General features: G+C 44.0%; 1 protein-coding gene across 2 annotated transcripts in view; it reads left to right on the top strand.

The window, feature by feature from the left end:
* Nucleotides 1-1,718: 1,718 nt before the first annotated feature.
* The window catches only part of DHX8 (DEAH-box helicase 8), a 33,754-nt gene continuing 19,901 nt past the window's right edge, over nt 1,719-15,571 (top strand). Inside the window, exons 1-9 of one of the 2 annotated variants that reach the window (XM_055324321.1) lie at nt 1,719-3,389; nt 7,525-7,610; nt 8,560-8,632; nt 9,222-9,307; nt 10,216-10,325; nt 10,711-11,058; nt 11,773-11,917; nt 12,015-12,218; nt 12,626-12,713. In XM_055324321.1, the coding sequence (XP_055180296.1) occupies nt 3,236-3,389; nt 7,525-7,610; nt 8,560-8,632; nt 9,222-9,307; nt 10,216-10,325; nt 10,711-11,058; nt 11,773-11,917; nt 12,015-12,218; nt 12,626-12,713 (1,294 nt within the window). In that variant the 5' untranslated portion in view covers nt 1,719-3,235. The remainder of the gene's footprint in view (nt 3,390-7,524; nt 7,611-8,559; nt 8,633-9,221; nt 9,308-10,215; nt 10,326-10,710; nt 11,059-11,772; nt 11,918-12,014; nt 12,219-12,625; nt 12,714-15,571) is intronic. The other variant, XM_055324329.1, reaches the window with a different exon arrangement.

The raw sequence follows: 15,571 nt of genomic DNA, 5'->3' as shown, positions 1-15,571 counted from the left end.
CTCTGCCTCTCTCTCTCTGTGTGTGACTATCATAAATAAATTAAAAAAAAAAAAACAATAATAGCTGAGTGGCAGTTAATATGCTTAGAAGCAGGTACACCTGGGTGGCTCAGCCGGTGAGAGTCTGCCTTTGGTTCAGGCCATGATCCCGGGGTCCTGGGATGAAGTCCTGTATCAGGCTTCCCACAAGGAAGCCTTTTCTACCTCTGCCTATGTCTATGCCTCTGTGTGTCTCTCATGAACAAATAAAATTTTAAAAAATATATATTTTTTGCCTTTCAGAGCAGAGGTGCTTCCCCTAAGATCGGAGTTTTACCCCAATAGAAACAGCTAGGACTGTCTTGATTGCAGCAATACCATTTTTTTTTTTTTTGTGACAGGAAGTCCTGTGATTTTCTCTTCCCAACTTCCCAGAGGATGCCACCTTTCTGCTTCACACACTTAGGTGATTTCTGCCCTCCTCCATCCAATCTGGGGTTGCTAAGGGTTCAGTACTTTCTTCTCTGCTTCCTACCTTCCCCCACTTCTTATCCAAATGCCAGCAGCTGTGACCAGTTTGGGGACAGAGCAAAAATAATGTGGGGACTGCGGTTAGGGCCAGACACATACATCAGTCTAGGAATAGGCATCAAAGCAAAGTCCTTGTTACAACAAAGAAGGTGGTGGAAAATCATTTCTTACCACAATGGGTAGTGTGGGTGGTCACTAAGCATAGACTATTTGTTTTAATATATTTTCTGGTGAAGGTAAATTATTTACTGGGAACTGTCAATGGCTGTGTTAGAGGGGCCACATGGAAGCTATCCAAGGAAAGCAATATAATAATAACAGGCAATTAATTGTATCTCATATAATATTAATATATATATATATATATATATATTATAACCAAAAGACAATTAGAATGCATTCACTCTTGGTTCACTCTTGGTTATTCACTCTTGCATTCACTGGAGCCTGCATTTAATTCAGTGTCTCTTAAGGGGATAAAAGTGTTCCATGTGCATCCATGTTTGGGCTGTCAAGTTATCCATTATCTGTGCTTTTATTTCTTTTCCCTTGGCTTCAAAAAATTCCTTGGTGTTATAGGAAATATGTATATTATGTAAAAAACTTGGACTCCTGAAAACATTTATGTGTAAATAAAATTTAATAAGTTTTGCTGTTAGTATTTACTATTAAGTTGTGTGTTCAATATTTCCCCAAATAATCCTAAGAGTGCTAAAAGTTAAACTTTATTTTTAATTTAATTTTTTTGAGAGAGAAAGCGCGCTTGGGGGTGGAGGTACAGAAAGAGAGGGAGAATTTTTTTAAAAAAAGATTTTATTTATTTTTTTAGAGAGATAGAGAGCACAAGTGGGGTGGGGACAGAGGGAGAGGGAGAAACAGAGCCCATACCCAATAGGGAGCCTGATATCCCAGGACCCCAGGATCAAGACCCGAGTCAAAGGCAGGCACTCAACAGACTGAGCAACCCAGCCACCCCGATCCTAACAGTTCTTACGGTATTTACTGCTACTAACTACTACCACCACCAGTTGTAGTTCTAGAGCCTTTTCCCCAATAGCTTTTTTTTTTCATAGCACTTTTAAGACAAAACAAACTCCATGTTTCCCTTCCCTTCCAGTTAAATACTGGAGAAAAGCAGAATATAAATGCAAAAATTTTAAAGGCAAAAAAGCACAGAGAAAGGAAGTGAAATGGAATACATCCCTAATATCCTAACTCCACACTCGCCAGTTGAGCACATTGAGTCAAGAGCAGGATTTTCTTTTCCATTCAGGAGGAAGAAGAATCAGTGCAGTACTGATTCCTTAGGAACCTGGAAACATGGAGCTCTTGGAGTCAGTGGGAACGACTGCTCAAGGGGTTTCTCTGTCATTTTTGCAGTCCATGGGGGGATGAGGGAGGGACAGAGTCCAAAGGTGCAGCAGCGTAGCCTGAAGGTAAAAGCTAAAGGGTCTGATTTCCTCTCTTTTGCTAGATTGGAGGGCCACTCACTCTGGGGTGCCTTCGATTCCTTATTCATCACACAGCAGTGCAGCGTGGGAAAATTCCTCACCTCACCTTAGGGTTGTCGCAAAGGAGAAAGATCAGAAGCAGAAGTTGGGAGACCCGAGCCTAGGACCCTAGGTTCACAGCACAGGGGCTACTGGGCGCGCACAAGTTCTGAGGGTACTGGCACGGGAAAATCCGGAGTTGAGAAGCCGTCTTCACAAGAGGTGAGCCACGTAGCTCCCTGGGATCTCAGACTGAGGGGATCTGTACCCGACAGACGAATTTTACAGTGATCTTTGTCTCACCCTTAGGATGACAGTAACTGGCATTTATAGCATGTTTACTATCCCAAGGTTTCTTGCACAATTAAAAAAAAAAGATTTTATTTACTTATTCATGAGAGGCACACAGAGAGGCAGAGACGCAGGCAGAGGGAGAAGCAGGCTCCCTGCAGGGAGCCCCATGTGGGACTCGATCCCAGGACCCCAGAACCACGACCTGAGCTGAAGGCAGATGTTCACCACTGAGCCACCCAGGTGCCCCAGATTCCTTGCACAGGTATCTTATTTAGTCATCACCTAAACCCAGTTACATTATCCCAGTTTATAGATTAAAAAAACTAAGCCGCCCCCAAATTAATTTGGCCAATGTCACTTAGCTAGATAGTCGAAATGTCAGTTTCCTCACCTATACAATGAACTACTAACAGAACTAGACTATCGCCTGCTGATTTGTCACAGAATCGCTCGAGATGGTCGCGAGCCACGAAGAAGCAAAAAAAACCCGGGGAACAGAGGGAGCCGCTGTAAAGCCAGTTCTGCGTTTCCCAGGATTGAATCGGAGATTCCTTCTTCAAGGCGCAGGCGCAGGCGCAGGCGCGCCAGGGGTGAGGGGCGTGGCCTCCCCGGCGCCCCTTGCGCAGGCCACGGTCGCCCTCTGCCGACGTCGGGCGGGAGAGCGCGAAGACGGAAGGTTCCCGGGTCTGAGAGTCGACGGAGAAGCTTGCCGGCCAGTAGAGGACGCTGCCGGCGTGCAGCGTAAACCCCCTTGCCCGTCCCTTCCTTAAGCACTTCCTGTGTGATCTCTATGGTTCTTCGGTTGCGACATGGGAAGTTCCTTTAGTTTATAATGTACTGTAAACAAAAGGGGGCCTGCGCCGACCCGGAAGTGGAAACCGGAGCAGGCCCGGAATAGCTCCGAAGGCCGGCAGTCAAGTGGAGTGGCGGCGGCTGTAGCCATGGCGGTGGCGGTGGCGGTGGCCGTGGCGGGAGCCGTAACCGGCACAGAGCTGGGTCCCGCGGAAGAACTCGCCAAACTTGAGTATCTGTCTTTAGTGTCGAAAGTTTGCACCGAGCTGGACAATCACCTGGGGATCAACGACAAGGATCTGGGTAAGCCCGGAGAGGCCCCTGCGAGTGGAGGAAAGCGGAAGCAGAAATGGGGTTGATGGGCTGAGTACGTGTGTCCCTGTGAGTCTCTTTCTCTCTCTGTCGCAGTCACACGGGCCCAGGGAACCCGCGGCCGTGGCCCCACATGAGGACTCTCCGGGCTGAACTGTTAGAAACCATTGCCCAGAGCCCTCGGTGAAACCGAGCGGCTATCGCTCTTGCGCTTTCCCCTGTCCCCGTCCCAACCTAGTTAAACAGCGCTAACAGCCGCCGCCGCCGCCGCCGCCGCATCGTAATGATGATAATAATGGCCGACATTTGTTGACAGGGCAGATATTATGCACAATGCCTTACTTATATTATCTTACTTGGTCATCACGCGACCCTATGAGATGGTTATTATCTGTTGTGTTGTTTTTTTTTTTTCGGTGAAGAAAACAAGACTCCGAGTGATTAATCCCTCTCAAAATTACATCTCAAATGTGAGCCTGATCTGGAATCCAAGTCTTTTGAAGTCAGCCTTTAACTGTTCTCAACCACTTCTTAGGGGTCTGGGGACAGAAAGTTCATGTGGAGAACCCAAAACGAGGAACTGAGAAAGGCTAGGGGCCCAGAGCTAAGGCCACAGGCAGGTGGAGTCCTTGTGAAAGCAACGGGATAGATGGAATCAAGGGTATGAGTGGAGGGATTGACCTTTGGTAGGTAAAGGGATGCTTGATCCATTTTAATAGGAAGGAGGACAGAGAATGTGGTTGTAGATGCAGATAGGTTTAGGGATTGGTGGTAGGAAAGGTGGGGGAGACACTTCGATTTAATTGTTCTATTTTTCTAAATGAAGATGAAATCATCAGCTGGAGGGATGGAAGGAAAGGGCTTGTGATGAAAGGGGTCAGGGAGGTTAGATGTGTGACCTTGAGTAATTTCTCTGAAGCTGTTTTTCTCATCTGTGGAATGGAAATGATGATTTTTTTTTCTTGGGGTTACCATGTAGCACACAGAAAGATGCCCTGCTGCCGGTATGTTTTAGTTCATTCTTTTATTGCTTCCCAGTCAAGATACGTTTGTCTTGTATCATTTTTTCTTATTCTCCTTCTCTTTTTATTTTAAAGATTTTTAAAATTTATTTATTCATGAGAGACATACAGAGAGAAGCAGAGACACAGGCAGAGGCAGAAGCGGGCTCCATGCAGGGAGCCTGACGCGGGACTCGATCCCAGGTCTTCAGGATCAGGCCCTAGGCCCAAGGCAGTGCTAAACCGCCGAGCCACCTGGGCTGCCCTTCTCCTTCTCTTTTAAATGGTGATAAGTGGCACTCTTGTCGTTTGCTACCTAGGTTGTCTGTTCCTTCATTCAGCAAACATTTACCAAGCCAGTGTTAAATTGTTTTGATGTTAATCTCATTATATACAAAAATAAAGTGAGGTATAAACTCCAAAATTTTCTAGCTTGTGTATAAAGACTCCATTTAATTTGGAAGTAAACCACAAATAATGCTTTTTTCTGTTTGTAGTTCACACGATTTATTTATTTATTTAAAATATGTATTTAAGTAATCTCTATGCCCAATGTGGAGCTTGAACTCACGAACCTGAGATCAGGAGTCTCATGCTCTTCCGATTGAGCCAGCCAGGCACCCCTGACACCAGTTATGATGTGTTTTTTCCAGTATTGCTAAGCAGTGCTATGACACTAACTGGTACTACATTGAACTGTGTTTTGATATTGAAAATATCTGCTTCCTGAAAATAGCATCAGATGCCCCAGGTTAAAGACTCAGACCTGTAATACTGCCCCACCCCAAACTTTAGTTGCTATTTGCAAGATGAGGTTGTCAACTTGTGCTGACTCAAGTCACTGTAGATCAGAGGTTCCAATGACCCTCCCCCCTCCTTGGGTTTGATTAATTTGCTAGAGCAGCTAACATTTTACTTCCTAGATTACCGGCTTATTATAAAAGGATATAACTCAGGGACAACCAAATGGAAGAGAGACGTAGGGCAAAGTATGTGGGAAAGATTGAGGAGCTTCCATGCTCTCTGAATGCCCCACTATCCTCAAATCTCCGTATGTTCACCTACCTAGAAGCTCACCAAACCCAGTCCTTTTGGGTGTTTGTGGAGGCTTTGTTATAATAGGGCTAATTGAAAAAAACTGGCATAGTTGATTAAATCATTGGCCATTGGTCAGCGAACTCAATCTCCAGCCCCTTCCCCCTCTCCAGAGGTCAGGGGTAGGGCTGAAAGTTCCAGTCTGTAATCTGCTAATTAGTTTCCCTGGCAGCCAGCCTCCAGCCTCACCCTTATATAGGGGCTTTCCTAAAGTCATCTCCTTAATGTAACAAAAGACCTTTTTCACTCTTTGCACTGCAGAAATTCCAAGTTTTAGGAGTGCTGTGCCTGGAAAGGGGATGAAGACCAAACACATATTTCTTCTTATAATAAATCACAATATCACAGTGTTGAACATAGAATTATAAAATCAGTAATGTTAAAATTACTAAAGTTGGAAAAATGTGATAGTATTGTTCTGTTGAAACTAAATTGCCAAAGTGGATTTAATAACAAAAAGGTATATATTTACTAATTTTTTTTTTAAGATTTTATTTATTTATTCATGAAAGGCACAGAGAGGCAGAGACATAGGCAGAGGGAGAAGCAGGCTCCATGCAGGGAGCCTGATGTGGGACTTGATCCTAGTACTCCAGGATCACGCCCTGGGCTGAAGGGAGGTGCTCAACCACTGAGCCACCCAGGTGTCCCTATATTTGCTACTTTTATATTTTATTTATTGACTTCATTCTTTTGATTTTGGTCTTAATATGTTATCTTTTTAAAATTAAATTTTTTTTTTAAGGGAAATAAGGGGCAGAGGGGAGGGAGAAAGAGACTAAAGCAGGCTCCACACCCCCACGTGGAGCCTGACAGGGCTTGATCTCACCACCCTGAGATCATGACCTGAGCCAAAATCAAGAGTCAGATGGTTAACCCGAATGAGTCACCGAGGCACCCTGATGTATTATCATTTACATCGGTGTCATTATTGTTCCTGCTTTTCAGCATTGAACTTGTTTTTAATCACTAATTGATCTTTGGGGCACCTGGCTAGCTCAGTTGGTAGAGCTGTGTGACTCTTGATGTCCAGGTCATGATTTCTAGCCCCACGTTGGGTGTAGAGCTCACTTAAAAAAAAATCTGACTCACTAATTCATCTTTGGTAGTTCAGTTAATTTAATGATGTCCCCTTATAATTCTGAAAATTTAAAAAAACCCTGATTAATGACAGCTGCAGTATGAATGTGCTGCTGATTGCTTTGGAATAGTCTCTTGAGGGGCATCCGGGTGGCTCAGTGGTTGAGTGCTTTTGGCACAGGGTGTGATCCTGGGGTCCTGGGATCGAGTCCTACGTCAGGCTCTCTGCAAGGAGACTGCTTCTCCCTCTGCCTATATCTCTGCCTGTCTCTCTGTATCTCTCATGAATAAATAAATAAAATCTTAAAAAAAAATAAAATCCGGATGAAATCAGTAACCATTTTCTTGTGGGGCTCACCGTGTGAGGCTTATCTCAGCCCTCATAAAATGCACGTCTCTCCCAAAAGTCTCTTAATAAATAGCTCAAATATTAGAAATTTCAGACACTGGGCAGGTTTGTAGAGAAAAATCTGGGGGGCAAGTGAGTCTTTGATCCACTTGGAGATTGTACCATCCAGCAGCTGCTTGGCTCTCGTAGATGGATTGGGTCAGACCTACCTGAAAGCATCCTACTGTGTGCATCCATGGCAGTGGGAGGGAGAGGGCTCTTGCTTTTGGGCATTGATACCTCTGGAGTCTGTATGGCAATGCACACAGCTAGTAGTCTCATGAGAAGAGTACGATGATCTGGGACAGGGAGATATTTCTCCCTTAGATGCACTGAAGGGCCCACTGAGCCTTTCTGTATTAATATCTTTGCATTTCGAAAAATTAACTGGAACATACGTAGATAATCTTGGTACTCTAAATTCTCTTATTTGACTCTCACTTGATGGGACTCTTTGGTTTTTATGACTGGTAGATAGGCTAATTGGTTTTGCTTTTAATGTACTTGAAAGTACTTTTTTGCTTGTCTCCACTCCAGTTTTAATTCCTTTTCTCCTCTTCAGCTGAATTCGTGATCAGTCTGGCTGAGAAAAATACCACCTTTGATACTTTTAAGGCTTCTCTGGTCAAAAATGGTGCTGAATTCACGGTATGTGTTCTTGGAGACCCCGGTTTCGTTTTAATGTCACTATTGAATTTAAATTTTGATAGGATTTGGGATCCCTGGGTGGCGCAGCAGTTTGGCGCCTGCCTTTGGCCCGGGGCACGATCCTGGAGACCCGGGATCGAATCCCACGTCGGGCTCCCGGTGCATGGAGCCTGCTTCTCCCTCTGCCTGTGTCTCTGCCTCTCTCTCTCTCACTGTGTGCCTATCATAAATAAATAATAAATTAAAAAAAAAATTTAAATTTTGATAGGATTTCACATAGGATTTTGATGGAAAAGGGAGATAATTTGTACATACCAATCAAAGAAACCATTAAGTGTGTAATGTTTCATGCCACTGAGCAGTGGTAATTTAACCGGATTTCCTGTGACACTTTTCTAGGAAAATGGGGCAGGATTTCCATCGTTAAGCCTTTTATGAGTGTTTATATTCTTGTTCTATGAAGTCAAAAACAAAAGAGTCTAGGTTTTGGAGGTAGTTCTCAATGGTAGAAAATAAAAACGGTTGACTGGAACTGAATTACTTTCCCCTCCCCCAAAGAGTCCTAAATATTAACTTTCTCTGAAGCTACTTTGCTAGGTTCATGCCTATCAAGTTGAAACTCTGTGTTTCATTGTTTCAGTTGCCTCCATTCAGGTAACAATCACCTTTTCTTAGTTTTTTTTTTTTTTTAAAGATGTATTTATTTTAGAGAGCACTTGAGCTGTGTGTGTGTTGGGGGGTGGATGGGCAGGAGAGGGCCCCCAGGTTAGAGAGAGAGAGAGTCTTAACCCTGTGTTGAGCATGGAGCCCAGCATGGGGCTCAGTCTCCCAACCTTGAGATCATGACCTGAGCAGAATCAAAAGAGTCAGGTACCACCCAGGTGCCCCTTTTTTAAGTGTTTTTAAGCACTGATTTAAGGGTTGGTAATTTTTCTGTTTCTTTTCAAAGGATTCTCTTATTAGTAACTTGCTGCGCCTCATACAAACCATGCGGCCTCCAGCAAAGCCTTCTACTAGCAAAGGTGAGTAGAACATCTGGCTGTGCTTAGCCTCCAGAATGGTTTAGAATGTGAGCATCCTATAGACTGTGTTCCTTTTTTTTTTTTTTAAGATTATTTATTTATTCATGAGAGCCACACAGAGAGGGCAGAGACAGAAGCAGAGGGAGAAGCAGGCTCCCCACAAGGAGCCTGATGCAGGACTTGATCGACCCCAGGATCACACCCTGAGCCGAAGGCAGACACTCAACTGCTGAGCCACCTAGGCGTACCTGTAGATTGTGTTCTTTCCCTAGCAGCTGCTGGGTCAAGTATACAATCTAGTAAAATTTTCCAAATGATTTAAAATTAAACTCATAAGACATAATAAACCAAATGAATTCTGATGTATCCCCTCCACACCCCCACCACATGCGCAGATAGTTTGTTGAGGGTTTTGTCATCAGTGTTATTTTTAGGAAATTAAATTATGTTTATAGTAATGTGTATGAATAATATGTAGAAAAATGTCATGTTCAGTTTTTAGTTGGATGCAAATCTGATACTGAGGTTCTTTGTTTAAAATATTAAATCTTTTTTTTTTTTTAACTTCTTTATCTTTGATGAAAACAAGATCCAGTTGTTAAACCCAAAACCGGAAAAGAAAAGCTAAAGGAACTCTTCCCGGTCCTTTGCCAACCAGACAACCCTTCTGTCCGGGTACTGATCCCATTTTGAGAATCTCTGCTATCACTGGGTATTTCTCCTCCGTGTCCCTTTGCTTTGTCTCATTAGTTCCTAGTTTTAAGTTTATGTTCATTATATTTTTCAAACTAAAAGTGTTGGGCTGTTCTCTGAGCATGTACTATGTTCAGAGAATGATGTTTCAGGGAAGTGGTGTTGAGAATTGTGGGAAGCCATAATTAGGGATATGGAATAAGTATGAAACAGCTTAAGGTACTAGAACAGATACCTGATATGTGAAATTCGATTTTTTTTTTCTCTATTACATGTTAAAGGGTCTAATTTTTTAAGTGTTTTGATTTTTATTTAGCAAAATTATTTGTTTATTTTTTTGGCTAGTGTTCTTTCATACCTGTGATGAGCAGAATTTCTTTTATCACTGGGGATTTTCACATATTATTTTTTAAGATTTTATTAATTTGAGAGAGAGCTAGTGCACTAGCCAGGGGAAGAGCAGAGGAAGAGGGAGAAACAGACTCCCTGCTGAGCAGGGAGCCCAAAGTTGGGCTTGCTCCCGGGACCCTGAGTTCTGACCTGAGCTGAAGGCAGATGCTTTAACTGACTGAACCACCCAGGCACCCCTTAACATTTATTTTCAATTTATAATCATCACACAATGCTTTAACAGGAGAGGTGATAGCTAATTGCCCTCTGTGAGCTTGTATGAAGGGCAAAGGGAATTTGCTAAATGTAGCAGTGACTTCTAAGAGCCTTTGTGCATTCCTTTTGCCTCTCTCTCAAATTGTGTTGGAAATTTCCACCTGCTTCTGCTTCCTTCCCATAAGTGGTTAGTGATGTAGGGGCTGTCAGGTTTATAGATGGACCTAGAGTGCAGATTCTCACATGATCATCTTCTCTAACTTTGCTGGCCTCTGCTGTTGTAGACCATGCTGGATGAAGATGATGTGAAAGTTGCTGTGGATGTCCTGAAAGAACTGGAGGCCTTAATGCCCAGTGCAGCGGGCCAGGAGAAGCAAAGAGATGCTGAGCACCGGTTTGTCCTTAGTGTCTTATCCTTTGGAGGTTTAGGGTACTGTAATAGTTGAATTTTGTGGACCAGCTAAGCAAAATTTTGGGCAAGTTTACAGAATCTAGGCTGGCCATGTACCACATAGTTAGATGTATTTCATTGCTCCCTGCAAAGAGTACTTAGGCAGGAGATGCCAAGTCATTCATAAGATAGAAATCTGGCTTGAAAGAGGCTGAATGTTTGTGACCTCATCTTTTACTGGCCTGTAGGGGTTGTTGTAGTTAGGGAAACTCTCATTCAGTTCCACACTTTGTAGGCTCCTGATGTGTGTGGCACTGTGCTAGGTGCAGAATGCAGAAATGAAACTGCACTGGTTTCTTTTTCAAATAGTTGTTTGTTGATTTGTTAGGGACAAGGCAAAGAAGAAGAAGCGGAGCCGAAGCCGCGACCGTGACCGAGAGCGGGAGCGAGACCGTGATAGAGAACACAAGAGGAGACACCGGTCCCGCTCTCGGTCGCGTTCCAGGACCTGGGAAAGGAATAAAGGGAAGTCAAGGTATCGGTCCAGGAGCAGAAGTCAGAGTCCCCCCAAAGACAGGAAGGACCGGGACAAGTATGGGGAGAGGAACCTGGACAGATGGCGGGATAAGCATGTGGACCGTCCTCCCCCAGAAGAGCCTGCCATCGGGGACATTTACAATGGCAAAGTTACCAGCATAATGCAGTTTGGATGCTTTGTGCAGCTGGAGGGATTAAGGTAATGGCTGGTGCTCTTTCACACCTGTGATGGGCAGAATTGCTCTGATCACTGTGGATTTTCACATTATTATTATTATTTTTTAAGATTTTATTTGAGAGAGTGAGAGAGAGTGCACATGCACAAGCAAAGGGAGGCAGAGGGAAAGGGAGAAGCAGACTCCCTGCTGAACAGGGAGCCCAACATGGGGCTCAATCCAAGGACCCTGCCATCATGACCTGAGCTGAAGGCAGATGCTTAACCGACTGAGCCACCCAGATGCCTCTGGATTTTCGCATTCTAAAATGTTATGATTAATACTGCTTTAATCAAATCAACCATATCAGGTTGTTAGAATTTGACCTTTTTTAAAAAAATAAGATTTAATTTATTTTTATTTATTTTAGAGAGAAAGAGTATGTGTACGGGGGGGAGGAGGATGAGGGGATGAGCAGAGGGAGATGGATAAGCAGACTCCATGCTCAGTGTGGAGCCCAACACAGGACTTGATCTCACAACCCTGAGTTAAGAACCTAAGCCAAAACGAGTCAGACGCTTAACTGACTAAGCCACCCAGGTCACCCTACTGTTTTATTTTTTGACCAGCTTTGGGTACTTTCCTCTTAAATTTTTGAGTTTAACACCATTTCCTTTTGTTGAGTTCCAACAAGGGTGGAAATCCATTGGGGAAAAGGTATTTTAGGCATGCTCTAGATGTGTGTGACTCTCCCTTAGGAAGCGGTGGGAAGGCCTGGTGCACATCTCTGAGCTCCGACGAGAAGGTCGTGTGGCCAATGTCGCTGATGTGGTAAGCAAAGGCCAGAGGGTGAAGGTCAAAGTACTGTCTTTCACTGGGACCAAGACCAGTCTGAGCATGAAGGTAGGTGAGATATGCAGTCTGTTTCTACATCTGTTGGCCAAAGAAACAAAAGAGGGCAGCAAGTGAGTTAGTTCCCTTGTTTATATATGTGCCTTAGGATGTGGATCAAGAGACTGGAGAAGATCTAAATCCCAACCGACGACGAAATCTTGTTGGGGAGACCAATGAGGAGACTTCAATGAGGAATCCGGATAGACCCACTCACCTCTCCCTCGTCAGTGCCCCTGAAGTAGAAGATGATTCACTGGAGCGCAAGCGCCTTACCCGCATTTCTGACCCAGAGAAGTGGGAGATCAAACAGGTTAGGGCCATTTGCCATGGTGTGCTAGGCACTGAGTAGATGGTAGGCTACTGAGGCAAATATATCAGGGTGCCTTACTCCTGAGGAACTGAGAGTCCAGTGAAGGAGAGGGATGGATACCTAATTGTCAGAGTTGGATATTATGTAATCTGGAATATGCACCATGCTGGGAAATTCCCTGGTGTCCTGGTAGCACTTCCTGGGGTGAAACCCTTGCCCTGAGTCCTGCTTGTAGGCACCATGTTGTGCCCCCTAAGAATGAGATGTGTGATGTTTGAGGCCCTGCAGTCCCAGGTCAGAAGACGACAAAACCTTGGTTTCCTATGTGGAACCTCTGTATTAACTCCTGTAAAACAAGGGTTTCTATCCTAGGAGGTTACAAATGATGCCTTCTCTCCTTTCACTAGATGATTGCTGCCAATGTCCTTTCCAAAGAAGAGTTTCCAGACTTTGATGAAGAGACTGGCATTCTCCCTAAAGTGGATGATGAAGAAGGTAACTGACCACTTGAATCAGGCAGGATCATGGATTAGGACAGTGGACAAGTTGAGCAGTTGGATAGGGTGGTTTATTTTTTAATTTTTTAAACATTTTATTTATTTATTCACGAGAGACCCAGAGAGAGGCAGAGACACAGGCAGAGGGAGAAGCAGGCTCCATGCAGGGAACCTGATGTGGGATGGGACTCGATTCCTGAACCCTGGGATCATACCCTGAGCCAAAGGCAGATGCTCAACCACTGAGCCACCCAGGCATCCCGGATAGGGTGGTTTAGCCTTTTTTTTTTTTTTTTTTTTTTCTTTCTTTATTTATTTATGATAGCCACAGAGAGAGAGAGAGAGAGAAAGAGAGAGAGAGGCAGAGAGAGAAGCGGGCTCCATCCACCGGGAGCCCGACGTGGGATTCGATCCCGGGTCTCCAGGATCGCGCCCTGGGCCAAAGGCAGGCGCCAAACCGCTGCGCCACCCAGGGATCCCGATAGGGTGGTTTAAATGTACTTTAACCTACATCTAAATCTGAGTGGTTAGATTTAGCTCATTTGTTCCTTAGGGCTTACCACTCATTATCTCTGAGAACCAGGGTTCTTCTGGGATGGAAGCAGAAAACGCATTTTCATTTCATAGACATTTGTATGTTGTAATGCTTTTTGGTTATGATACTTTAAAAAAAAAGATTTTATTTATTTGGGAGAGAGAGAAAGCATGCACACACAAGTACGGGGAGGGGGAGATGGGGAGAGAGAATCTCAAGCAGATTCCCACTGAGCATGGAGCCTGATGCAGGGCTCAATCCCAGGAGCCTTAGATCATGACCAGAGCTGAAACCAAGAGTTGGATACTTAACAAACTGAGCTATCCAGGCACCCCTGTGATACGTTTTCAGGTTATAAGAAGCTGTAATTGTATTTTGGGTAGTAAATTTCATCTCATGTTCTTAGTAATTGTTCTGAAAACCTGGGATCCAATTAGATTGCCTCTGAGTTGCCAAGGAAACCATTTTTAACTCGACCTATTAACAATTTCTAAAATAGATTCAACAATGAGACTTAATTATGTAACAGTAATAAATGAACGCTCATGTACCTACTACCCGGGTTACAGAGAATTTTATCTGTACATTGTTTTTTGTTTGTTTTTCTTTTTTTTTAAGATTTATTTTTATTTATTTATGATAGAGAGAGAGAGTGGCAGAGACACAGGCAGAGGGAGAAGTAGGCTCCATGCCGGGAGCCTGACGCGGGACTCGATCCCGGGACTCCAGGATTGCGCCCTGGGCCAAAGGCAGGCTCGAAACCACTGAGCCACCCAGGGATCCCCTTTGTTTGTTTTTTTAAAGTTTTATTTATTTATTCATGAGAGAGAGAGAGGCAGGGACATAGAGGGAGAAGCAGGCTCCTTGCTGGGAACCTGATGTGGGACTTAATCCCTGGACCTGGGATCACATTCCGAGCCAAAGGCAGATGCTCAACTGCTGACCCATCCAGGCGTCCCTTTTTTCTTTATTTTTTATTTTTAAGATTTTTATTTATTTGAGAGAGAGCATGAGCAGGGGCAGGGACAGAGGGAGCCCAGACTCCTTGCTGAGCAAGGGCTTAATCCCAGGACCCTGAGATCATGATGTAAGCCTAAGGCAGACGCTTAACTAACTGAGCCACCCAGGCACCCCCCTTTTTATTTTAAGATTTTATTTACTTAGAACGTGAGTGGGGGGGGGGGGGGAGGACAGAGGGAAGAGGAGAATATTAAGCAGACGCTATACTGAGCACAGAGCCTGACAACAGGACTCAATCTCACGACCCTGAGATCATAATCTGAGACTAAATCAAGAGTCAGCTGCTTAACTGACTGAGCCACGTAGGTGCCCCTGTTTCTTGCTTTTTGTTTACCTTTATGGACAATATTATTAGGAAATTCCTATACCTGTCTCTTAATGCACACATGCAAGACCTTCTCTTTTCCCTGTATGTATAAGAAAAGAATGGATAGTAGGAAATGTGTATTTTCAAACTTAGCAGGCCGTCCAAATTGCCTTATAACATTTTTATACCAATTTACAGTTTAAGATTTTATTTTTAAGTAATCTTTATACCCAGCATGGGGCTTAAACTCACAACCCCCAGATTAAGAGTCTCATGCTTTACCAACTGAGCCAACCAGGCACCCCTAATTTATATTTCTATCATGAGTGTGAGCTCCTGTTGATCCACATCCTTGCTGATATTTGGTATTATCCAGTTGTCCAATTTAATTTTTTTGCCAGTCTGTTGTGAGTTAAGTTACACTATAATGAAGCTGATGGCAAATACCTTAGTACCATTTAGAATGTTAGACTACATTTTTCCACAGGCTTAACTTCTTTTGAAAGTAGCTCCCCCGGGGTGCCTGGGTGACTCAGTTGGTTAAGCGTCTGCCTTTGGCTCAAGTCATGATCCCAGTGTCCTGGGATCGAGCCCCATATCAGGCTTCTAGCTCAGTGGGGAGCCTGCTTCTCCCTCTCTGCCCACTGCTCCCCCTGCTTGTGCTCTCTCTCTGTCTAATAAATAAAATGTTTAAAAAAAAAAAAAAGAAAGAGGAAATAGCTCCTCTGATCAGTTCTTGAGCTGGACCATAAATGCCCAGAAGCATCTAGAGAGCAGGGGAAACAGTCCTCTTCATTGGAGTTTCATTTGAATTGCTATCTTTTTTTGACTTTGAAAGGTGTCTTTGTGGTTTTTTTTTTTAATACTGTTTATTCATGAGAGACACCGAGAGAGAGAGAGAGAGAGAGAGAGAGAGAGAGGTAGAGACACAGGCAGAGGGAGAAGCAGGCTCCATGCAGGGTGCCTGATGTGGGACTTGATCCCGGGTTTCCAG

This window comes from Nyctereutes procyonoides, unplaced genomic scaffold (assembly GCF_905146905.1).
Source record: "Nyctereutes procyonoides isolate TBG_1078 unplaced genomic scaffold, NYPRO_anot_genome, whole genome shotgun sequence".
NCBI lineage: Eukaryota > Metazoa > Chordata > Mammalia > Carnivora > Canidae > Nyctereutes > Nyctereutes procyonoides.
This window is presented reverse-complemented; position numbering and strand designations above follow the sequence as displayed.